This window comes from Salmo salar, chromosome 10 (genome assembly GCF_965601325.2).
Source record: "Salmo salar chromosome 10, fSalSal1, whole genome shotgun sequence".
In the NCBI taxonomy this organism is placed as follows: domain Eukaryota; kingdom Metazoa; phylum Chordata; class Actinopteri; order Salmoniformes; family Salmonidae; genus Salmo; species Salmo salar.
In genome coordinates this window covers 15327881-15353397 of record NC_138300.1, presented here as the reverse complement: position 1 = coordinate 15353397, position 25517 = coordinate 15327881, and the positions used below count along the sequence as shown (strand labels likewise).

The following is a 25517-nucleotide window of genomic DNA, read 5'->3' as shown; positions in this document are numbered from 1 at the left end:
AGACTCACGGTGGAAACCGGGCTATATTTTGACTAGGTCATTATATGTGTCCTCCCAGGACCTCTGTGTGTGGCTGATGAGGCCCAGTGGCATAGGTTACTAGAGAGGTCCTGACCTTATTACAATCATGTTGAGACCAGTGGTGGAAAAAGTACCCAATTGTCATACTTGAGTAAGAATAAAGATACCTTAATAGAAAATGAAAGTCACTCAGTAAAATACTACTTGAGTAAAAGTCTGAAAGTATTTGGTTTTAAAAGTACATGTAATTGCTCAAATATAGTTAAGTATCAAAAGTAAATGTATAAACCATTTCAAATTCCTTATATTAAGCAAACCAGACGACACAATTTTCTTGTTTTTTTAATTCACAGATAGCCAAGGGCACACTCCAACAATCAGACATCATTTACAAACTAAGCATGTATGTTTAGTGAGTCCGCCAGATCAGAGGCAGTAGGGATGACCAGGGATATTCTCTTGATAAGTGAGTGAATGGAATATTTTCCTGTCCTGCTAAGCATTCAACATTTTAGTACTTTTGGGTGTCAGGGAAAATGTGTGGAGTAAAAAAGACATTATTTTATTTAGGAATGTAGTAAAGTAGAAGTAAAAGTTGTCAAAAATATAAATAGTAAAGTAAAGATACCCCAAAAATGGCATAATTAGTACTTTAAAGTTGGAGCTGTCCGTCTTCTCTTTAGGTACGCCTCTGTCATGGGGGTTCAACATAAGGAACTAAAGCCTAATTCAATCATCAACAAATGAAGAGACCTGTCAGGGTCAACACTGCAGAGAGCTACATCTAAATAACGGACAACCTTAGTTCTACCTGAAGTGCAAGTCCAAGGAAATGTGTAATCCAATGGAAAATAATTCAAGTCAATAAATTCATTAATAATAATCAGGGTTGGGGAGTAGCGGATTACATGTAATCCAATACGTGTAAGGGATTACAAAGTAAAATGGTAACTGTAATCCGTTACGTTACCAGCAAAAATATTGTAATCAGATTACAGATACTTTTGAAAAACTAGATGATTACTTCAAATTCAGAAAGGAGGTTTGCTAAATCGGCTTTTTTACGCTATAGTCCAAGCTATGTCTTCCAATGGTACGACTGCTGTCGGCATCCAAAGATTATCCATCTTGAATAAATGCTTGGCGGTAAGGATGACAGCAGTGTTGTAGTCTACGGTGATACGGATATCGCTTATTATTGATATATCTACATAGCGCATTGATGTAAATAACACTGCTGCTCTCTCATTTAGCTATTAGCGCCTTACGGATTGTGGTTGTTGTGGATGGCTGTTCACAAATCTAAATGTGTATTTCAACCCAATAATGGTTGTATTCTATCAATCATTGCCTATCAATCATTGTTTTTGAAACCAGTGGACAGCCAGTGAAAAATGCGCTCTTGCAACTGCTGCTAATTAGTCTAATGCCTTTTAAGGGGAAAGTAATCGAAAAGTAATAAAAAATTAACTGAATGTAATCAGATTATGTTACTGAGTTTAGGTAATCCAAAACTTACATTACTGATTACAATTTTGGACAGGTAACAGCAACGGATTACATTTAGAAAGTAACCTACCCAACCCTGTTAATAATCCAACAAAAATACTGAAGTTCCAATGGAAACAAATCAAATCAAATTTTATTTGCACATACACATGGTTAGCAGATGTTAATGCGAGTGTAGCGAAATGCTTGTGCTTCTAGTTTCAACCATGCATGAGGGAAATAAGTATTTGACCCCTCTGCAAAACATGATTTAATACTTGGTGGCAAAACCCTTGTGGGCAATCACAGAGGTCAGACGTTTCTTGTAGTTGGCCACCAGGTTTGCACACATCTCAGGAGGGATTTTGTCCCACTCCTCTTTGCAGATCTTCTCCAAGTCATTAAGGTTTCGAGGCTGACGTTTGGCAACTCGAACCTTCAGCTCCCTCCACAGATTTTCTATGGGATTAAGGTCTGGAGACTGGCTAGGCCACTCCAGGACCTTAATGTGCTTCTTCTTGAGCCACTCCTTTGTTGCCTTGGCCGTGTGTTTTGGGTCATTGTCATGCTGGAATACCCATCCACGACCCATTTTCAATGCCCTGGCTAAGGGAAGGAGGTTCTCACCCAAGATTTGACGGTACATAGCCCCATCCATCGTCTCTTTGATGCTGTGAAGTTGTCCTGTCCCCTTAGCAGAAAAACACCCCCAAAGCATAATGTTTCCACCTCCATGTTTGACGGTGGAGATGGTGTTCTTGGGGTCATAGGCAGCATTCCTCCTCCTCCAAACATGGCGAGTTGAGTTGATGCCAAAGAGCTCCATTTTGGTCTCATCTGACCACAACACTTTCACCCAGTTGTCCTCTGAGTCATTCAGATGTTCATTGGCAAACTTCAGACGGGCATGTATATGTGCTTTCTTGAGCAGGGGGACCTTGCAGGCGCTGCAGGATTTCAGTCCTTCACGGCGTAGTGTGTTACCAAATGTTTTCTTGGTGACTATGGTTCCAGCTGCCTTGAGATCATTGGCAAGATCCTCCAGTGTAGTTCAGGGCTGATTCCTCACCATTCTCATGATCATTGCAACTCCACGAGGTGAGATCTTGCATGGAGCCCCAGGCCGAGGGAGATTGACAGTTCTTTTGTGTTTCTTCCATTTGCGAATAATCGCACCAACTGTTGTCACCTTCTCACCAAGCTGTTTGGCGATGGTCTTGTAGCCCATTCCAGTCTTGTGTAGATCTACAATCTTGTCCCTGACATCCTTGGAGAGCTCTTTGGTCTTGGCCATGGTGGAGAGTTTGGAATCTGATTGATTGATTGCTTCTGTGGACAGGTGTCTCTTATATAGGTAACAAACTGAGATTAGGAGCACTCCCTTTAAGAGTGTGCTCCTAATCTCAGCTCGTTACCTGTATAAAAGACACCTGGGAGCCAGAAATCTTTCTGATTGAGAGGGGGTCAAATACTTATTTCCCTCATTAAAATGCAAATCAATTTACATCATTTTTGACATGCGTTTTTCTGGATTTTTTTGTTGTTATTCTGTCTCTCACTGTTCAAATAAACCTACCATTAAAATTATAGACTGATCTTTTCTTTGTCAGTGGGCAAACGTACAAAATCAGCAGGGGATCAAATACTTTTTTCCCTCACTGTATCTAACAAGTAATCTAACAATTTCACAACAACTATCTTATACACACAAGTGTAAAGGAATGAATAAGAATATGTACATAAAAATATATGGATGAGCGATGGCCGAACGGCATAGGCGAGATGCAGTAGATGGTATAGAGTACAGTATATACATATGAGATGAGTAGGGTATGTAAACATTATATAAAGTGGCATTGTTTAAAGTGGCTAGTGATAAATGTATTACATCCAATTTTTTATCATTAAAGTGGCTAAAGATGACTCAGTATGTTGGCAGCAGTCACTCAATGTTAGTGGTGGCTGTTTAACAGTCTGATGGCCTTGAGATAGAAGCTGTTTCAGTCTATCGGTCCCTGCTTTGATGCACCTGTACTGACCTCGCCTTCTGGATGATAGCGATGTGAACAGGCAGTGGCTCGGGTCGTTGTTCTCCTTGATGATCTTTTTGGCCTTCCTGTGACATCGGGTGGTGTAAGTGTCTTGGAGGGCAGGTAGTTTGCCCCCGGTGATTTGTTGTGCAGACCTCACTACCCTCTGGAGAGCCTTACGGTTGTGGGCGGAGTAGTTGCCGTACCAGGCGGTGATAAAGCCCGACAGGATGCTCTCGATTGTGCATCTTTAAAAGTTTTTGGTGACAAGCCGAATTTCTTCAGCCTCCTGAGGTCGAAGAGGCACTGCTGCGCCACCTTCACCACGCTGTCTGTGTGGGTGGACCATTTCAGTTTGTCTGTGATGTGTACGCCGAGGAACTTAAAACTTTCCACCTTCTCCACTACTGTCCTGTCGATGTGGATAGGGGGCTGCTCCCTCTGCTGTTTCCTGAAGTCCACGATCATCTCCTTTGTTTCGTTGACATTGAGTGTGAAGTTATTTTCCTGACACCACACTCCGAGAGCCCTCACCTCCTCCCTGTAGGCCGTCTCGTCGTTGTTGGTAATCAACCCTACCACTGTCTGCAAACTTGATGATTGAGTTGGAGGCGTACATGGCCACGCAGTCATGGGTGAACAGAGAGTGCAGGAGAGGGCTGAGAACGCATCCTTTTCGGGCCCCAGTGTTGAGGATCAGCGGGGTGGAGATGTTGTTTCCTACCCTCACCACTTGGGAGCGGCCTGTCAGGAAGTCCAGGACCCAGTTGCACAGGGCGGGGTCGAGACCCAGGGTCTCGAGCTTAATGACGAGTTTGGAGGGTACTATGGTGTTAAATGCTGAGCTGTAGTTGATGAACACCATTCTCACATAGGTATTCCTCTTGTCCAGATGGGTTAGGGCAGTGTGATTGCATTGTCTGTGGACCTATTGGGGCGGTAAGCAAATTGGAGTGGGTCTAGGATGTCAGGTAGGGTGGAGGTGATATGGTCCTTGACTAGTCTCTCAAAGCACTTCATGATGACAGAAGTGAGTGCTACGGGGCGATAGTCATTTAGCTCAGTTACCTTAGCTTTCTTGGGAACAGGAACAATGGTGGCCCTCTTGAAGCATGTGGGGAGAGCAGACTGGGATAAGGATTGATTGAATATGTCCGTAAACACACCAGCCAGCTACACCCATACCTGCTGCCTTGAAGAGCAACTGCCTTTAAAAGGCAACGATTCCCTTTGAAAACGGACTATGTGGCATCGACATGAGTCAGAAACTGTTATTCTAGTGTCAGAATTGACTACAAAGTGTAAATAGGATCATTTGGGTCATAAAGTCAGTCTCGTCTAAAACTGAGTTTGGAACATCAGTGCGTTGCACCGAGTAAATGAAGGTTGGGTTTTGATTTGACCATTTGCCCAATAACATGGGTTAGTCAGCTGAGGTGATTGCTCTCTATCCAATAGCAGAGACAGTGAGACAAACCTGCCCAGCAGCTCTGACTGTTTACATAATGTAATACAACGCGTCACAATTTTTGGAACTTGAGAAATACTGCCCCGAACACCTTAGTGATGTGTAAAATTAAACATCCTTGGACAAAATGAATGACAGATTTCTTGTTATGGGGATTTTGAGGAAGTGAAATAGGCCGTTTTCAACCAGATAAGTTGTTTATTGCCTTCAGTTGCTCTTTATTTAACCTGTATTTAACTAGGCAAGTCAGTTAAGAACAAATTCTCAATGACGGCCTAGGAACAGTGGGTTAAGCTGCCTTGTTCAGGGGCAGAAACGACAGATTTGTGCCTCGTCAGCTCGGGGATTCGATCTTACAACCTTTTGGTTACAGGCCCAATGCTCTAACCACTACGCTACCTGCCGCCCATTCAGTTGCTCTTGAACACATTATTTTCATAGTTACACCATTTAAGGGCAATGTTTCCTTTTATTTTCACTTGATGCTTTCATGGTAACGTTACAACACGGCAACCGATCCGGTAGTCAGAGTCGGAACTCTCTTGACTCTTGAGTAATAGGATGGTGAGAGCAGTCATAGAGCCTCTGAGCTACTGCAGCAATGGGCCCCATCTGTTAAGTCAATTTTAGATCAGGGGCTGCTCATTTAGAGTTTCAATTAATCCTGCCAAGTGAAGCCCTGATTGGGCTGTATCCCTCAGGTCTCACAGTGATAAAAGTGGTATCCATGAGTTCATCTGACTCTGGGGAAGTACTGTATATACTTTAAAGGGCTTCACTGCCAAAATCCCAAATTATTTTTAGGCTGCTCTGCTGCCTCTGACATTCTCTCTGTTCTTCAAGTGTCAACGCCTGTACAGATCTGTCATCTAGTCCACACAGTTGTGATCATTGACTTTAACATAAACGGATTTGTTCTTGTGGTAAAAGTGTGCTTAAAATGGACAAACTGTCATGGGACGTTGAGCTTTTTTTGTACTTAACTACCACTGACTGCATATCTAAAGGTGACAGAACTCAATTTCCAGCTTCGTAACTGTGGCAGCTTCTGGGTTGGGGAGCCCTTGGTTACTAGGGCTATGACAATACATAGGCCGGTATTGTATTATTTATTTACTGACCATTATTTTACCAGGTAAGATAACTGAGAACATATTATATTTTACAGCAACGACCTGGGGAAGAGTTACAGGGGCGAGGATTAAGCCAATTGGAAGCTGGGCATGATTAGGTGGCCATGATGGTAAGAAGTCCAGATTGGGAATTTATCCAGGACATCGGGGTTAACACCCCTACTCTTACGATAAGTGTCATGGGATCTTTAGTGAGTCAGGATACCAGTTGTAACATCCCATCCGAAAGAAAAAAACCTATGCAGGGCAATATCCCCTTCACTGCCCTGGGATCTCCTTAGAACAGAGGGGAGAATGACTACTGGACATCCAACACCACTTCCAGCAGCATCTGATCTACCATCCAGGGACTGACCAGGATCGACCCTGTGTAGCTTCAGAGACAAGCCAGCAGTGGGATGCAGGGTAGCATGCTGCTGGGTAGGGCTATAGCAATACATTTATAACATTTACAGCAAGGCTGTCCAATCTTATTTGTAAAGGACCGGTGTGGGGGCAGGCTTTGGCTCCAACCTAAACACTATTGAATCGTGACTCATTCAGAGATAAATCATGTTGTATCCTTGAGTATTGATCCAGTATCATATTTCTGTCAGATGATTACTATTGATTTACAATCAGTCCAGGCTTGGCTCGGTCAAACAGTAATCAATGTCCCTGAACTCTGCTGGCCTGTACCGTGAGGGAGGGTCAGAGATGGTGAACGCTTAGGATCTCACATATTGTAATACATGACCGAAAAGGTGGGAAGGACCCCATTTTGAAAGACAAAAATAAATATAAACTAAAATGCTAATGAAAAAAGACCATTTTTTTAAAAATTGTTGATTTGGAATTTCATAACGTCATTTCAAACTCATTTTGAAACAAGTGCCACACCGGCTTGCATTTGAACTGATCAGGGTCCGGTTTCCTGATAGAGATGGAACTTAGGCTTACAAGTGTTTTAACGATGCATCTTTCCTATAACAGCAGAAGATGTAGCATGCGTTTCCCAAAACACCACGCAGAGAGAACAGTCGCAGAGGGCATTGTTGGAGCATGTGTCGATATTGACAGGATGGAAAGAAAGGGAGCACTGCTGTCGGATCAGCTTTCTCCATTTAAACCGTACCTTAACATTCAAATTATTTCACAATACTGACGATGGATCAGCTCCTAGAAAGAAATGACCACCCGCGGCAGCAAATATCGAGGCGGCTTATTCTAATACTTATCCAATAAAAATGCACTAAACGATGAACTTAGACATGTTCGACTTTCACAGAATGCTGCCCAATGCGTCACATTTATGTTTCAACTGTCAACAAGCAACTGGCACCTATATGCACGTATTTTGTGACTGTAATAGAATCCAGTCTTATTGGAATGAGGTTCATTCAGAAGATGTTAGATAATTTGCTCTTTCACCGAACCTATACCTACTTTATTTTGACTGTGACATTGTATTTGAGCCTGAATCTGAACTTCTGTTTAATACTCTTGTCTATTTAGCCCCAAAATGAATTTTGCTGTTGAGTTCCACACCAGAAATACCGTCTGCGAGGATGTGGCTCTCTCCAGGCTTCTGCTATTCTTCCCCTAGAAAAACTCACTTTTGACCCGTGGACTGAAAAGTTCTGGAAAACATGGTCTCCATTATGTAGAATCAAATCAAATCAAATGTATTTATATAGCCCTTCGTACATCAGCTGATATCTCAAAGTGCTGTACAGAAACCCAGCCTAAAACCCCAAACAGCAAGCAATGCATGTGAAAGAAGCACGGTGGCTAGGAAAAACTCCCTAGGAAAAACTCCCTAGAAAGGCCAAAAACCTAGGAAGAAACCTAGAGAGGAACCAGGCTATGAGGGGTGGCCAGTCCTCTTCTGGCTGTGCAGGGTGGATATTATAACAGAACATGGTCAAGATGTTAAAATGTTCATAAATGACCAGCATGGTCAAATAATAATAATCATAGTAGTTGTCGAGGGTGCAACAAGCACGTCCGGTGAACAGGTCAGGGTTCCATAGCCGCAGGCAGAACAGAACACCGCCCATAAATGGCCAATATAAATGATACTGCCGTCTTTGAATTTTATGTTCTTTTTTTTTTTACTGTATTTTTAGGAAAGATACATCGTAAAAACACTTGAACTCCCTGTACTCTGTGTGGTGAGCTTCTTTTGTTGTCGGTGTAAACCCCGATCAAAGAAAAAAAAGGACATTTGAATAAAGAGATAATTACAACAGCAAAAAACTTAGCCTTGAGATGCTTTTGGGAAACGGGGACCAGGTCAGGTTTGACAACAGTACAGGGCCCGGTTTCCCAAAAGCATCTTAAGGCTACGTTCATTGTTAGAACCTTCGTAGGAGCATCGTTAAATCTTAGAGCGGTTTCCCAAAACCATCGTTATTAACGCTGCACTTGATAACGCTCGTAATCTAACGCCTGCCTCAGACCACTTATTGAACAGCTAAGTGTGTCGTTAGATGCTTTTTTATGCCCTCCCACGTAACTTCATACACAGAAGATCTCCGCTAAATATATTCACATGGTTTATCAATCGTTCTGTGACGCTGATAACTTCAGAACAAAATATGACTATGAATACAAAGTTGCTAATGTCTTTGCAATTGATACAAACAAGCGACATTTAAAAATATGCTTTAAATAAAAACCGAGTTGACTTGAAATATAAACAGTAGGGTATAGGCCTATTTTTATTTATTTATTCCTTCCAATTTTGATCTCTTTGCAGCAACTCCCCAAAGCGCTCGGGAGGCGAAGGTCGAGTCATCCGTCCTCCAAAACATGACCCACCAAACCTGCGCTTCTTAACACCCACCCGCTTAACCCAGAAGCCATCCGCACCAATATAGAAACACTGTTCAACTGACGACCGAGATCAGACTGCAGGCGCCCGGCCCGCCACAAGGAGTCGCTAGAGCGTGATGAGCCAAGTGAAGCCCCCCCGGCCAAACCCTCCCCTAACCCGGACAATGCTGGGCCAATTGCGCGACACCCTATGGGACTCCCAAGCACGGCCGGTTGTGATACAGCCTGGGATCGAACCCAGGTCTGTAGTGACGCCTCTAGCACTGCGATGCAGTGCCTTAGACTGCTGCGACACTCGGGAGGCCCGCTATAGGCCTATTTCAATCATATTGAAATATATTTCACTTTCAATCAATTTACTTCTATTTCTCTTCTTGTAGGTTACTGTCTGTAATTTGTCTCAATACATTTCATGATGTGTATAGCCTAACATGTGCACAGTGATGTGCCAAATTGGTGATTTAGTTTATTGAAGAAGTATCTGTGGTTTTTATGACGACGGCGCTGCAGTGGATAGCTGCCATCTTACCAATTCTGCTGTTTTGTGTGTTTTGTTTTTTTAACGCCGCTCTTAGCTTGTACATCATATTTCCGCCATCATTTCCTATGACAGAACGGAGCACCTGGACATCAGAACAGCGATCACTAAACTCGATTTCCACTAAAACGAGTGGGCAGCTCGGGACGTACTGCTCATTGCGGAACAGGCCCTAATCCCCGGGACTCGAAAGAGGAAGAAATGGCGAAAAATAGGCAAAACGGAGGGCACCCTGACGAGACTACGTCGGTGGGTAAATAAACCACCTCTACCCTCCGTTCTATTGCTGAACATACAGTACAGTCACTAGAGAACAAACTGGATGAGCTCCGTTCGAGACTATCCTATCAACGGGACCCGAAGAACTTTAATATCCTACGTTTCTCGGAGTCGTGGCTGAACAAGGACATGGAAAATATACATCTAGCTGGTTTTTCTATGCATCGGCAAGACCGAACGGCAGCTTAGAGTAATGTTAAGGGGGGAGGTGTGTGCCTCTTTGTTAACAACAGCTGGTGCGCGATCTGTAATGTTAAGAAAGTCTTGAGATTTTGCTACCCTGAGTTAGAATACATCATGATAAGCTGCAGAACATGCTATTTACCAAGAGAGTTGCATAGGGCCATAAGCAAACAAGAAAATGCACATCCAGAGGTGGCGCTGCTAGTGCCCCGTGATTTTAATGCAGGGAAAGTGAAATGCATCTTACCTCAATACCAGCATGTCACCTGTGTAGCTAGAGGACTTCTATACCAGGCGGTGTCAGAGGAAGGCCTTACAAATTGTCAGACTCCAGCCAGTCAAGTCACAGACTGTTCTGTCTTCTGCTGCACAGCAAGCGGTACCGATGCACCAAGTCTGGAACCAACAGGACCCTGAGCACCTTCTATCCCCAAGCCATAATACTGATAAATAGTTAGTTCAAGTGTTAACCAAATAGCTACCCAGACTATCTGCGTAAACCCTTTTCTTGCACCAGCTCTTTTCACCCATCACATACGCTACTGTTTATTATCTATCCTGTTGTTTACTCACTTTATACATTTCTACCTCAATTACCTCGTACCCCTGCACTTCAGCTTGGTACTGGTACCCCCTGTATATAGCCACGTTATTGTTACTCATTGTGTATTTTTTCCTTGTGTTCTTATCTTTATATTATTTTTCTCTCTGCATCCTTTTTGATTAATCACATCATACTGTATAAGGTCTACAGTTTTACCAGGTTAGGTTACACGATCAGGAAAATCTACGGGCCCCAGAATAGTTTTTTTCCACCAAGCCACTGTGTTCTGTGGTGCCACCTCTGGGTGAATGGGAGTTTGAATCTGAGCTTTCTGGCCGTCAGAGAGATCTCTAATGTACAAACACTGGTTCAGGAAAGAGTCAATAAGTCGCTTCAATATTTGCAGCCGTAGGTGGTAATATCTCGCTAGGAGCTGAACCTTCATCAGTATTGTGAAATAATTATAATGTTAAGGAAAGATTTGAATGGAGAAAGCTGATCTGAGCGCAGCGCTCCCTTTCTTTCGATCCTTTCGGTATCGACACATGCTCCAGCGACGCACTTCATTTTACATTTTGGTCATTTAACAGACGCTCTTATTCAGGGCTATTTACAGTCAGTGGATTCAACTAAGGTTGCAACTGTTTTGTTCTTTTGTGTTTGTGTCACAGTATTTACATGAGAATGGGGTGGTGCATCGTGACCTGAAACCGGAAAACCTTCTCTACGCTGACCTCTCCTTGGACGCCCGGCTTAAGATAGGTAACCACATGTACTTGTAGACTAAGGCTACAGAACTGACACCTTCCTTGATAAACGGACAATTTCCTAGCTAAATAGGTGGTGGCACTGACGGGAGTGCCACCGTTTGGTCAAATATGAAAATGCCAAATGTTTTATTTATTTAATTATTCTCATATTTAGATGAGAAAATATTACTAGTAGGAGTTCTTGCAGGAATATGGCCTCGTCTGGGATCTGGACTTTAATATAATAATAAAAATACAGTGTATATGACATTTAGCAGACACTTTTATCCAAAGTGACTTCCGGTAGTGCATGCATACATTGTTTTGTATGGGTGGCCACAGCGGGAATCGAACCCTAAATCCTGATGTTGCAAGCACCATGCTCTACCAACTGGGCCAAACAGGACCAGACATTACTGTGATATGCCATATGTTACTTTGTTTTCTTTTGTAACTCCTGCCCATAATTCACAGTAGTGGTCTTGTATAGATCAATTTTTCCTCTGTGGCATACAGTACATGAATGATACACAATAAAAGACGATAAGGCCAATGAGACTAAACCATTATCTGATCTTCACAGCTGACTTTGGCCTCTCGAAGATAATAGATGAACAAGTGACCATGAAGACGGTGTGTGGCACACCTGGATACTGCGGTGAGTTATGGATTAACAGTTATCCTAATGAGAATACAATTGTAGGATCAGGCTCGTCCTAGTCTGTTGTTGTGTACTGTGTTGTGTGCTAGAGATGAGTCACACTACCATACTGGTTATTGTTCGGTGCTTACCATTGAGCCATAACAAAACAAATTGTAAGGTGACACTAATGAAAGGAAATGGAAACTACAGAGTGAGACTTTAAAAGGGGAAATCCGGGTTTGGCTAGGAAATATTATATATATTGTAGCGACCCTGGTTTATAAGTACGGATATCGACTCTGCCACTTCGAATCAAATTTTATTTGTCACATGCGCCGAATACAGCAGGTGAAATGCTTACTTACGAGCCCTTAACCAACAATACAGAGTTTTTAAAAAAAAACGAAAGGAAAAATAGTAACACAAAATAACAATAACGAGGCTATATACAAGTGGTACCGGTACCGAGTCAATGTGCGGGGGTACGGTTTAGTCAAGATAATTGAGATAATTTGTACATGTAGGTAGGGGTTAAGTGATTATGCATAGATAATACACAGAGAGTAGCAGTAACGTATGTGAAGAGGGTGAAGGAATGTGAACGTGTGTGTGTGAATTTGTGGTATCAATATGCATGTGTGAGTTTTGTCTGTGATCGTGTGTGTGTCTATGGTGGAGTGTCAGTGTAGTATTTGTAAGTGTGTAGTTAGTCCAGTGAGTGTACATCGAGCCAGTGCAAGAGAGTCAGTACAAAAAATAATAATAGATAAATAAGAATAAAATAAGGGGGGCAATGTAAATACTCCTGGTAGACTGTTCAGCAGTCTAATGGCTTGGGGGTAGAAGCTGTTAAGGAGCCTTTTGGCCCGTGACTTGGCACTCCGTTACCGCTTGCCATGCAGTAGCAGAAAAAAACAGTCTATGACTTGGGTGGATGGAGTCTACACCGTCTGGTATAGAGGTCCTGGATGGCAAGAACCTTAGCCCCAGTGACGTACTGGGCGGTGCGCACTACAGTCTGTAGTGCCTTGCTGTCGGATGCCGAGCAGTTGCCATACCAAGCGGTGATGCAACCAGTCAGGATGCTCTCGATGGTGCAGAGGTCCCATGCCAAATCTGAAGATCTGAGGTCCCATGCCAAATCTGAAGATCTGAGGTCCCATGCCAAATCTTTTCAGCCTCCTGAGGGGGAATTGGCGTTGTTGGGCCCTCTCCACGACTATGTTGGTGTGTTTGGACCATGATAGGTCCTTAGTGATGTGGACACCAAGGAACTTGAAGCTCTCAACCCGCTCCACCACAGCCCACGTGAATGGGGGCATGCACAGCCCTCCTTTTACTGTAGTCCACGATCAGCTCCTTTGTTTTACTCATGTTGAGGGAGAGGTTGTTGTCCTTGCATCACACTGCCAGGTCTCGGACCTTCTCCTTCACTGTTGTTGGTGATCAGGCCTACCACCGTGGTGTCGTTGGCAAACTTAATGATGGGGTTGAAGTTGTGCGTGGCCACGCAGTCGTGGGTGAACAGGGAGTACAAGAGGGGACTAAGCATGCACCCCTGAGGGGCCCCGTGTTGAGGGTCAGCGTGGTGGATATATCCTCACCACCTGGGAGCGGCCCGTCAGGAAGTCTAGGATCCAGTTGCAGAAGGAGGTGTTTAGTCCCAGGGTCCTTAGCTTAGTGATGAGCTTGGAGGGCACTATGGTGTTGAACGCTGAGCTGTAGTCAATGAACAGCATTCTCATGTAAGTATTCCTTTTGTCAAGGTGGGCAAGGGTAGTGATGAGTGCAATAGAGATTCCGTCATCTGTGGATATGTTGGGGCGGTATGTGAATTGGAGTGGGTACAGGGATTCTGGGATTATGGTGTTGATACGAGCCATGACCAGCCTTTCAAAGCATTTCATGGCTACAGACGTGAGTGCTATGGGGCGGTAGTCATTTTAGGCAAATTTAGGCATACCGTCGTGGCACAAGTCAATGGCACAGGGCTTCGGGCCAGAAGGTTGAGGGTTTGCGCTACACTCCCTGCCTGTTTCATTACAATATTATATACAGTGCCTTAAAGTATTCACACCCCTTGGCTTTTTCCACATTTTGTTGTCTTACAATTAAATTAAAGTTAAAGATTAAAGTTGATTTAATTGTAATTTTTTGTTGATTAAATAAGTATTCAACCCCCTGAGTGAATACGTTAGAATCACCTTTGGCAGCGATTACAGCTGTGAGTCTTTCTGGGTAAGTCTCTAAAGTCTTGTTCAAACTGCAGGCCTTAATGCTAAAATCAGAAAAGCACCTATTGGTAGATGGGTAAAAAAAATCCAGGTGTGCAAAGCTCTTAGAGACTTAACCAGAAAGACTCACAGCTGTAATCACTGCCAAAGGTGCTGCTACAAAGTATTGGCTCAGGGGTGTGAATACTTACATAAATGAGATACTTACGTATTTCATTTTCAATAAATTAGCAAAAATGTCTAAAAACATGTTTTCACTTTGTCATTATGGGGTATTGTGTACAAATAGGTGTGTGAGAAAAATATATTTAATCCATTTTGAATTCAGGTTGTAACACAACAAAATGTGGAATTCAAGGGGTATGAATATTTCCTGAAAGCACTGTAGATATATTACATACATTGTGGGATCGCTATCAGTCAAATAAATCCTCAACCACAAAACAAATAAATAAATTAAAAAAATAATAATAATAAATATATATATATATATATTAGTGTGTTTAAGTTTTATTGACAGATATACTGTAGTGCATGCTTTAATGGAGATTATAGAGTACAGCATTAACAGAAATTACATTGATAGTACATAGTGTTTTCGAGGGACTGATATGAGTCAAAATGAAGTGTCCTGTGTGGGAGCTGACAGCTGGCCCTTCATCCCTCCCTCTCTCCATAACTCACTCTCTCCCCTGTAGCTCCAGAGATCCTCCGAGGCAATGCCTATGGTCCTGAAGTGGACATGTGGTCTGTGGGAGTCATCCTGTACATCTTGTGAGTAAAAATAATAAAAACAAAATACTTTAAAATCTGTCCCAAGATCTGCATGTACTCAGAGTGGGTAGCTGGCAATTTGAAGCCCTCTCATGACGGTATCGCAGCTAATCTCGCCCTTTCCTCGTGTCATATGGATTTCCGATTTAGTAAGCCGTTGCAAGTCTATTAGAGGGGGGGTCTGATCTGAAAAGATCCCGTATGTCTTTAAAACAAGTAGTGAAAGTGGCAAAACAAATAATCAGAGGGAAATGTTGCCTTTCCCCTCAGGCTGTGTGGGTTTGAACCCTTCTTCGATCCGAGGGGAGACCAGTATATGTATAGCCGCATCCTCAACTGCGACTATGAGTTTGTCTCCCCCTGGTGGGATGAGGTCTCCCTCAATGCTAAGGACTTGGTGAGTTTCGCACCTAAGCATTGCACTCCAGAGGCTTTTATTATGAATAACAGTGTGCAGTGTTTGAAGGTGTTCACATAAATTGCTAATTAACTTTCTTTTTTTCTTTGTTAATGTTTGAATTATGTAAATACTGTATATGCACAACGTCTGTTCTTTTTATTTGATTGCAGGCCCTTAATACATGTTTTACACAACTGGTTTGACTAATACAATATATTGGTTTGTTAAATTTAGGAAAATGTATGTTACCCTTTATTTTAGGAGAATGCAATTTGTCTCGGGTTTCATCAGGGCCAGGGAAAAACCCATATGGCAGAAAATGCATTACTGCTGAGCATATGTTGCCTTACACCCATTCTCAGGGGTAGGCAACTAGATTCAGCCGAGGGACAATTTTGGTCAGAGCGGATGGTTGGGGGCCGAAACATAATTCTAATCATTTGTACAGTGCAAATTGACAACAACTAAGCCCCCAAAATATTTTATTTGAAAATAATAATTTCTCACCAAAAAAACGTCCCGCGGGTCGCGTGTTTGCCGACCGCTGCACTATATTCAGTTTAATATTTCACAACTATTTCACTTCGATGAATTAAAAAAATCATAAACTCCCAATTAAAAATAATCTTCCCTGTTTCTCTGTAAAAAAACTTGCCCAGGGACAGATTCAAGCAAATCTGGTTATACTCTCTATTAGCATGGTTATGCATATTCATGTACCCCTGGTTTTGAATAATGTTTAATAACAACCTGTTCCATTTCCTGTCCCCCTTAGGTCAGTAAGCTGATAGTGCAGGACCATCACAAGAGGCTGACGGTGAAGGAGGCCCTGGAGCACCCATGGGTTTTGGGCAAGGCTGCCCGCTTCTCCCACATGGACACCACTCAAAGGAAGCTACAGGAGTTCAACGCCCGGCGCAAACTCAAGGTGAGCAATGGGATTAATGTTGGGTCCCAAATAGGGAAATGTAGAATCAAGTAAATGCGCGTTCTTTTTTTTTATGGAAGCGAAAGCACTGCTAGAATCATCATTGACAAACCTATGCTAAAAATATTACAACGTATCAATTAGCATAAAAGCTAATGTAGATCCCGTCCCAGCTGTTCCATTAATTTGAAGGGAAAAATATTTTTAATAAAGAAAAGTAATTTACCATGTCAGACGACAATAGGCAACAACAAACATCGCAGTTTGAATGGTTGGATGTTGCTCTGATCGTCTCTGGAAATGTAAGCTTGTGTCACTACCACCGTCTTGATTGGGATCTATGCCTCAAGGAATTGTCTTCTCTATTGCCAATATTACATTGCAATAAGATGGTTCTTGTGGCAGGCTTGGTGACTGACAGTGATGTGCCATGTTTCTCTGATTGCAGGCTATCATGAAGGCTGTGGTGGCCACCAGCCGCATGCACGAGGGCTCCCGGCGGCGCACGGACAGCTGCGATATTCCCGGGTCCGACAAGACCACCTCCAGGCAGAGCAGCATGCAGCAGGACCCTCCCCCGGATCAGGACCCCCAGGAGGGCCAGGCCAACCAGGGCACAGACACCACCCTGACTCAGGATGAGGAGGACCAGTGCCCTCCGCCCCTGCCGCCCCGCAATCCCAGACCCATCCCTCCTCTACTGGCTGGGGCTTCGTCCCCCACCTGTCTGCCCACCAGGCCCCCACTAAGGGGAATTGATGGACAGAGACAGATGTCGGTCATCCCCAAGACGGCCGTGGTACGGCCCAGGGTGCCTAAGAAGAGCTGCTCCTCGGTGGATTCCGCCACCACCAAGAGGGAGACCTCCTCCCCAGTCCAGACCAGTCCCCCAAGCCCCAAGAGCCTTGGCAATGGATTCGCCATGGGGGTGGAGTCTGGCAGTAAAACGACCCAGTGTTAGTGAGTGGCAGGTACCAAAGAGAAAGAGGGTGGCGACACTCACCTAGGATCTCCAACTGTTGTCCTAAGATGGCTGATGCCGTTGTTGCTGTAGTGTGAGATGGTAGATGACAACATGGAGGAGGAAGGATGGAGGAACGGCTGTCTTTGTTCAGATCTCGCCTCATATCCGTTTTGATCCGGGACAAAAGACTAGTACTATACATAACTTGATATCTTTTTTTCCCTTCTGTGCGCAACGAGTTTGGAGACTCATAACGAATTTGCAAATGAGCTTTTAACTTTGGTTTCAACTGTTGCCGACTTGCTGTAACTTCTCTACTTTAAGGCCTCTCTGAACGGGACTAATTGTTCTTCAAATGCCACTTGAAAAGACAACTTGATTTCATACTTTGTATACTCTACACCTTTCTACTATTCAATGTTGGAATCTACTGACTTCATATGCAAATACGTGGATATATATACTGCACATAACCCTCTCCTTCTTGCATAGCATTCAGGTAGTAAAGATATTGTATTTGTGAGCTTATGAATATAGTTACGGTGTATTTTGCATTAATTGTAATGATCTAATGTTTGCACTGTATATTATCAGATTAATCTATATAGATCGCAAAAAAGCATTCACACTGCTAGTCGTTTACTATCTAAGTCAAATTGCACTTTTATTCCCTTGGAAATATATATGGCTGAATAGTGAAGCTTAATTTGAGGCTGAAACCAATTTTCTCATTCAGTTGTTTACCCAAAAAGTGGTTGTAAAACTTCATTCTGTGGTAGTTATCTGATGAAGGAACATACATCCTAATCATCTCATCAACCTCACTGGAGCTACCACTCTCTCTACCTCCTTTTTGTACAGGGGCTTCCAACCCAGTAAAGGCAAAATCTGTAAAGAAATGATTGGATGAGGTGAGGTACTGTATCAGTCGAAGCAGTCTTTCTGCAACATTAGAATGATAGTCAGTGGCAGGTAAAAACCTGCAAGGTGAATGCTTTCTCAAATAACTGATTACCGTAATTTCCGGACTATTAAGCGCACCTGAATATAAGCCGCACCCACTGAATTTTTAAAAATATATTATTTTGAACATAAATAAGCCGCACATGTCTATAAACTGCAGGTGCCTACCGGTACATTGAAACAAATTAACTTTACACAGGCTTTAGCGAAACATGGCTTGTAACAAAAATAAATAGGCTTTAACGAAACACGGCTTGTAACAAAAATAAATAGGCTTTAACGAAACACGGCTTGTAACAAAAATAAATAGGCTTTAACGAAACACGGCTTGTAACAAAAATAAATAGGCTTTAACGAAACACGGCTTGTAACAAAAATAAATAGGCTTTAACGAAACACGGCTTGTAACAAAAATAAATAGGCTTTAACGAAACACGGCTTGTAACAAAAATAAATAGGCTTTAACGAAACACGGCTTGTAACAAAAATAAATAGGCTTTATCGAAACACGGCTTGTAACAAAAAATAAAAAATTAGCAGTAAACAGTAGCCTACCAAGAAAGTAATTGGTCGCTATCTTCCTCCTCCTGTGCACTGAAACCATCTCCTTCGGTGTCGGAGTTGAATAGCCTCAGAATTGCTTCATCCGATATTGGATCGTTTTCATTGTCGCTCTCGTCACTTTCATCCGGAGGCAAATCCCCCGCTGAGCCCTCTTCAACATGCAGCAGTCCAGCCTTTCGAAACCCGTTGATGATAGTGGATTTTTTGACAATGCTCCACGCTGTCAGGACCCACTGGCAGACTTGACCATAAGTTGCTCTTCGCATGCGGCCCGTTTTAGTGTAGGATTTCTCCCCACTTGTCATCCAAGCCTCCCGCTGAACACGGAGCGCCACCTTAAATGCACGATTTACACTGATGTCGAGTGGCTGCAAATACTTTGTTGTGCCCCCAGGAATCAGGGTGACAAAATGACTACCGTAATCAGAATGATGGGAAGTTTGAGAGCGCTCGATTTAATCTAAACAGTAAACAAAAAAGTTGTTTGACCTTAACCCCGTTCGGCAATTTCATTGGTCTAATGAAAGCTTCATGCCGCCAAAAAAACTGAGCACGTCACAGAATGTGTTTTTTGTGGAAAAAAAAATGTGAAAGCGGGAAAAATCCATATATTAGCCGCGTCATTGTTTAAGCCGCGAGGTTCAAAGCGTGGGAAAAAAGTTGCGGCTTATAGTCCGTAAATTACGGTAAATGAAAGTGTGTCATTAAAATAGTATATTTCTAATTTAAGGGCCAACCTTCACCTGCTAACACATATTCTCACTCGCTTTCATTGCCAAATTGGATTATATTGCTGACATGTTAACACATGTATAAACCATACATTTACACCTATGGAATGATGTATAAAGTATGGATATTTTACTGATAATTATTATTGCTTACAAATGCTTTATTTGGGGATTGGTGGGGATGTGGTTAACAGTTGTGTTTGTTTTGTAGTTTCTCAGTTTCCCATTTTTCATTTGTAAAAATAGATGTACCCTACCTTTGAATATTTTTGGTGAAGATGACATAAGAAAACATGAGATGATTTAACATCAGTCAGAGGGGGAGTGTACTGGAGGTGTACACTTCTATACCTTTTTTGTGTTTCATCATATCTAAATAATCTAAATGATTGGATTTGATTATTGCATTCTACAGAAATATATTTTAAAGATGGTAGTTGCTGTGTGCTGATATAAAAAGGAATAAAACGTTGATTTTCAAGTCCAATATTGGCTTGGGAGCGTTACATCAGTTTTATAACAAGCTGCTGATATGAGAATCTCCTCCACACGTTTGATTTGATTAAAAAGGCAATCTGCTGTTGGCTCATCGATTTTTGGACTTAAACATGAATGATATACACTGAGTGTACAAAACATTAAGAATATCTTCCTAATATCGAGTTGCAGCCCATTCTTGATACAGACAGGAAACTGTTGAGCGTGAATAACCCAGCAGCGTTGCAGTTCTTGACACAAATCGGTGCACCTGGCACCTACTGTACTACCATACCCCATTCAAAGGCATCTTCTGTATTGCCCATTCACCCTCTGAATGGCACACATATACGATCCATGTCTCAATTGTCAAGGCTTAACCTGTCTCCTCCCCTTCATCTACACTGATTGAAGTGGATTTAACAAGTGACATCAATAAGGGACCATAGCTTTCATCTGGTCAGTCTGTCATGAAAAGAGCAGGTGTTCTTAATGTTTTGTACACTCAGTGTATACACATTGATTCATGAAGTATAGAAATAGCTCATGAGCGTAGTTCAACGGTCGTACCCAATCAGAGCCCAAAATATGCACGTTTTACTCCATTCTTTGTGAACAATGTAATAAAAAAAATTCTACTATTTCCTCAAAATATGGTTAAAACTACCTCAGCTGTTTAGCTGTTTTTTGTTTGAACTGGAGATAAAAGAAAAACTATGAAACGAAACAATGAAAGAATAATCAAAATTGGCGGACAGAGAACGGAATTTTATTGATGTACGTCAGACGATTACAGTACAGAAAATACCATTAGAGTTCGAGCATGTCACTGATTCACGTGGGAATGACGAGGAAAATGGAGGGACAACTCCACCATGTTGGAAACTAAAGCAGAACAACTGTTGAAGTATAGTTTACTGTACAATACTGTGAATCTGAAGTAATTTTTTTGCATCGTTGTAGTTGGATTATAATTTGCCCACTGTCTTCTCAACAACAGAAAAAATAGGAATTATAACAAAAGAAAGTAGATTTGTTCTCTGAATAACAAAATGAACATTTAAAATAGTGTTTAAGATATTAATGTTAGTGCACATAACATACACTGAGGCCTGGACCTTGTTAAACTTGATATGACACAGGCTAAAGCGCCTTGAAATCCGTCACGTGACACATACGAAAGACACACTGACTGTCCACGTAACACACCGAAAAACATGGCTGTGTCTTACTTTTAACTGGCTTCCTTATGTCTTTACCTTTCCATTGTAACCACTAATAGGTGAAACGGCTGGACAGCATCATATTACTTTCAATCAACCGTCAAGGTTTTTCAGATCAGTGTTCACAATGGAATGGAGGTGAGGAAAGGATGCGGGTTAAGCCAAATGGGACGTGACCCGGATCCCTCTGTAGTAGCATCCTGCTCTTAAAATGGCGGGCAGGTATGTCATCATGGCACAGGTGACGATCCTTTCAGAGTAGAATATATTGAGATGGCTTTCTTCCGATTCTTTCGTTTACATGGATCTGGGCTTTAGAGAAGAAAATAAAAATAGTCACTGCTTAGTCGAAAAAAAGGAAGGAAACCATTTCAACCAGAACTAGTCAGTGCTGGACACACATACAGGTATACACTTTGTGAATTCATACAGGTATACACAAAGCAGTGGTATGAGAGAGCAAAAAAACGTCCATTTATATGGCTCTAGAAACTGAGTGTAATGACCGGGCATTGCTATTGAGAAAGTCTTTCCAACATATGCTAAACCACATGGGCATTGCTATTGAGAGAGTTTCCAACATATTAGTTAACCACATGGGCACCTTGGCTTGGATAGGCGTTTTGGAATGTTGTTCAGCTCATCATGGTGTGAGTGCTTTATCATAAAAATGATCATCAGAGGTATGATTTAATTGGATCGTCATGACGTTTCATATGCAATAGGAAACCGTGTCTGTAGTACATTATACTGCCCCAATTCACAGGACATGGTTAGGTGAGTGTCCGGCTTTGTAAAGTAGCTGTTGGGTCCAGTTAAAGCAGCAAAGTAGAGTCAGATTACTGCTGCCAAAAGAAGAGATGGGGGGAGTCAAATCCTAAAACGTACTGTAACCATCACGTTACCTCCGGTCTTTCAGATAAAACTCTTCGGCCCGAGAGTTTCCTTAAGCGAGGACGGAGACCTCGTTCTTGCCGGGAACGCTCCATTTCCAAAACGCATGGACACAGACGTTAGTCACGCAGTTTACCTACGATTTTACTTCTGGGTTAACAGAGATGAACTTGACTCAGACCTTACACACTGTGCTTAATTATGTCAACATCTACAAAGACGACATTCAAATTCTAAACAGTAAAAAAAAAAAATTTACATAGCACTTCTTCCTTTTTTGTTTTAGAACTGTACAAGATTAAAAATGACCAATAATTAGTTATACATATTTATAGGACAACATAGTTTATGTAATATTACTATAAAGAACAAACAAGATTTTGTTTTTAGATTCTGAATGTAGTATCCCCTTTTGGAATGCGGTAAAGATATGTTATGCAGAAGAGTAGTTTAAGTAGTTTCCTTTTTTTAAGCAGCGAATATATATTCCTAAAATGAAGACGGTAAACTACTGCCGGTAACTGCTGCGCAATCCTTGCAAGTCGGGGTCAAGACTGCCAAAGCATTTAGATTTGTTAAAGTTCTCAGCATATCAGTTAGCCACATATCCTGCTGATAAGCTATACTCAGCAGTAGCAATACATAACCACTAGGTGGCGTTGCTGTAGTGAATGTCCACTATGGCGCTGCTAAGGACTTACAGAGTTCCTATAGTACTCTGCTATCCTCTCACTGCAAAGACCCCATTTTGCTGAAGAGAATTCTGAGCCCCGGCCTACAGTGTAAATGACAACCCACTAGATTTATCAGTCATTCTCCATCTTGGTTTCATACACCACGAAGGATGACACGTGACACAGTCTCATCACAGCTGAATTGAAGAAGTGACTGAGGGTGGCTGGTCCAGTGGAGTGGCTTGAGAGATAGGAAGATGTGTAGAGGACCAACTTTGTTCTGTGGCTATCCCTCCCCCTCCCCGGAAACGAAATACTGCATTGTCTCAGCTGTTATTTAGCTAGTGTTCATAAGCTCTCCTGTGCATACTGTAGTAGACCCCCCCCCCCCCCCCAGACAGGTTGGTCTCTGTAGGGGCTTACGGGGGCCCCTCTTTGGGGGAGGAAGGGGGCTGGGACTGGGAGGCGCTGCCCCCGGAGCTTTTCAGGGAGCCCAGGGTCTTACTGAACCAGGAGTTTTTGGCCGCTTGGATCTCGTTCATCAGGATGCCCCTTTGGTGCTCCAACTCCTGAGGATGGACAGAATAAAGGAATAAAACGGTCAGCATATTACTCATGAATAGTCATTATAGCAAGCCTGAATATTAGTCATCACAGCAAGCATGAGTCAGCCACCATAATACATCATGAATAGTCATCTTCGTAAAGCACGAATAGTCAAAAGGGATAGAAAATAGAGCACGCACATCCAATGGCTTCGAACCAACTGTCAGAAGGCGTGTATATATACACTAATTTATGGTACTACAGAGTCGTTCCACCTCAAAAAAGCACAAGAAAGAGGACTTCGACACCCACCACGTCTCAGATTGTTCTGAAATCGTTTCTCTAGTTAGAAACAGATGATTAGCATTCCTGAAATGTTATTCCGTTGAAATATAATCTGATCTCTGTCAGACAGAGAAGATTATATGAATCCTACAAATAAATTTAAAAAATGGCCAATTTGGGTGCGATCAATTAGCTTAATTTCTCAGAGATCAAATTATTTTGCAACAAAATAACGCTTCAGGAATGCTTATCTCATCGGTTTCTAACTACAGAAACGATTTCAGAACAATCTGAGAAGTGGTGGGTGTCATGACTTGCTGGAAGGACACGGAATGACCCAACATTGAGTGAGATACCGCAGTGCCGCTGCCTGCATAGAATCTGACCTGCATCTTGCACTTGGCCTCCACCAGCTGTAGTTTGGTCTGGGCCAGCTCTAGCTCCAGTTCTCTGAGCTGGGCCTTCAGGGAGTCCTTCTCCTCATCCAGCTCACTGTCCCTGTTGTCTCTGCTGGGAGGGGGTATCTGCAGAGGACCTTCTTTACTGAACACCTCCCTGCAGCGCTCACACGCCATCACCTTGCTCTGTAGGGAGAGAGGAGGAACACGCACGTACCGGAAGCAACACGTAGTCAGTTACGCATTGTGGTCATAATGCCTACCGCTGTTTGTCATATCACAATCATTTATTTTTATTTAAACTTTTTTTTTTATTTCCCCCCCACCCCCAGGAAGTCCATTGTTAAGGTCAGAGACATGACCAAGGCAGCAGCTCAATAAAAGCACCGATCACAAAAGCACAGCACACCAATAACACAAATAATGACATAGCTTCAAGTTTTAACGTCGCATGCACGAGTACAGTGAAATGCCTTTCTTGACAGCTCTAACCCCAACAACGCAGGATTCTATAACAACGTAATTCTAAAAAATAACAAGGTACAACAAAAACACACGAGACACACAACTAAAATATTAGAAATGATATGGTGTCACATAGCACACACCATACTGGGTGCATCATTGCCCTGTACTACCTTGATGATGTCCAGCTCCTCCTTGGTGGCAGCGTGTTGCTTCTCCAGCCGGGTGCTGAGCTGAGAACAGATCTGGGGACACACGCAGGAGGACAACCTTTACTGCAGGGTTATTCAACTCTTACCCTACAAGGTCTGGAGCCTGCTGCTTTTCTGTTCTACCTGATAATGAACAGTCCTTGATTAGAGGGGAACACTTGATTTTTTTTTTAACTGTGGAACTAACTGACTGGCTTTGAGGTCCAGAGTTGACTTTGAGGGCTTTACTTGTTGCTTATTAAGCAAATACACATTAACGGGGCAGCTTCATTGACCTTTGCGATACACCTGAACACCATCAAATACAGAAGATTTATCTCAATTAAGATTGAATGGGACTTTTGGGACACTGTATGATTAGGATTCATTGTATTGTCCCCAAAGGGGGAAATTTGTCTTGGACATTAAAAAGTGCTGCTGCTTCCACATAGAATATCACAGGTTAAACATACATCACCACACAACATACAAGCAACCGCCTGCACACCCACACGCCGTCGGTTAGGTCATGGCAAGGCTGCGGCTTGGTGGTCAGTTCCACAAGCTGAGTCAACGCATTACATGCGCTAACGGTAACGACAAAATGTCAAAGCAGGATATCATACAAGTGACTATAAACTAGTCTTATGGGTTTATCTGGGTCGGGAAAAAAAGCGAAGGCGACGCGGCTAGAACGATGAGACGCTCGCCTCTCCTGCGTGACTCCGGATCCTACCTGTTTGTATTCAGCGATGATGACCGTGGTCTTCTTGATCTCCGACTCAGCTTTCTCCAGCTCTCTCCTGAACACCTCTTTGATCTGGACAGACAGGGCAAGAAGGCACTTTACTACTTTACGTTCTGCAGACACCGCAAACTGATATTGGGAGACAATGTGACATAAACCAAGATA

General features: G+C 42.6%; 2 protein-coding genes across 7 annotated transcripts in view; one reads left to right on the top strand and one right to left on the bottom strand.

Moving 5' to 3' along the window:
* The window catches only part of LOC106613573 (calcium/calmodulin-dependent protein kinase type IV), a 32588-nt gene extending 12558 nt beyond the window's left edge, over positions 1-20030 (top strand). Inside the window, exons 6-11 of the mRNA XM_014215975.3 lie at positions 11173-11263; positions 11834-11908; positions 14826-14901; positions 15172-15298; positions 16077-16229; positions 16678-20030. Coding sequence (XP_014071450.1) covers positions 11173-11263; positions 11834-11908; positions 14826-14901; positions 15172-15298; positions 16077-16229; positions 16678-17190 — 1035 coding nt within the window. The 3' untranslated portion in view covers positions 17191-20030. The remainder of the gene's footprint in view (positions 1-11172; positions 11264-11833; positions 11909-14825; positions 14902-15171; positions 15299-16076; positions 16230-16677) is intronic.
* A 645-nt stretch (positions 20031-20675) lies between these two features.
* LOC106613570 (rab GTPase-activating protein 1-like) overlaps positions 20676-25517 on the bottom strand; it is a 171115-nt gene continuing 166273 nt past the window's right edge. For all 6 annotated transcript variants that reach the window (XM_014215968.3, XM_014215969.3, XM_014215970.3 and 3 more), the window contains 4 exons: positions 25341-25424; positions 24587-24658; positions 23937-24134; positions 20676-23288 (listed from right to left, as the gene is read on the bottom strand). In XM_014215968.3, coding sequence (XP_014071443.2) covers positions 23139-23288; positions 23937-24134; positions 24587-24658; positions 25341-25424 — 504 coding nt within the window. In that variant the 3' untranslated portion in view covers positions 20676-23138. The remainder of the gene's footprint in view (positions 23289-23936; positions 24135-24586; positions 24659-25340; positions 25425-25517) is intronic.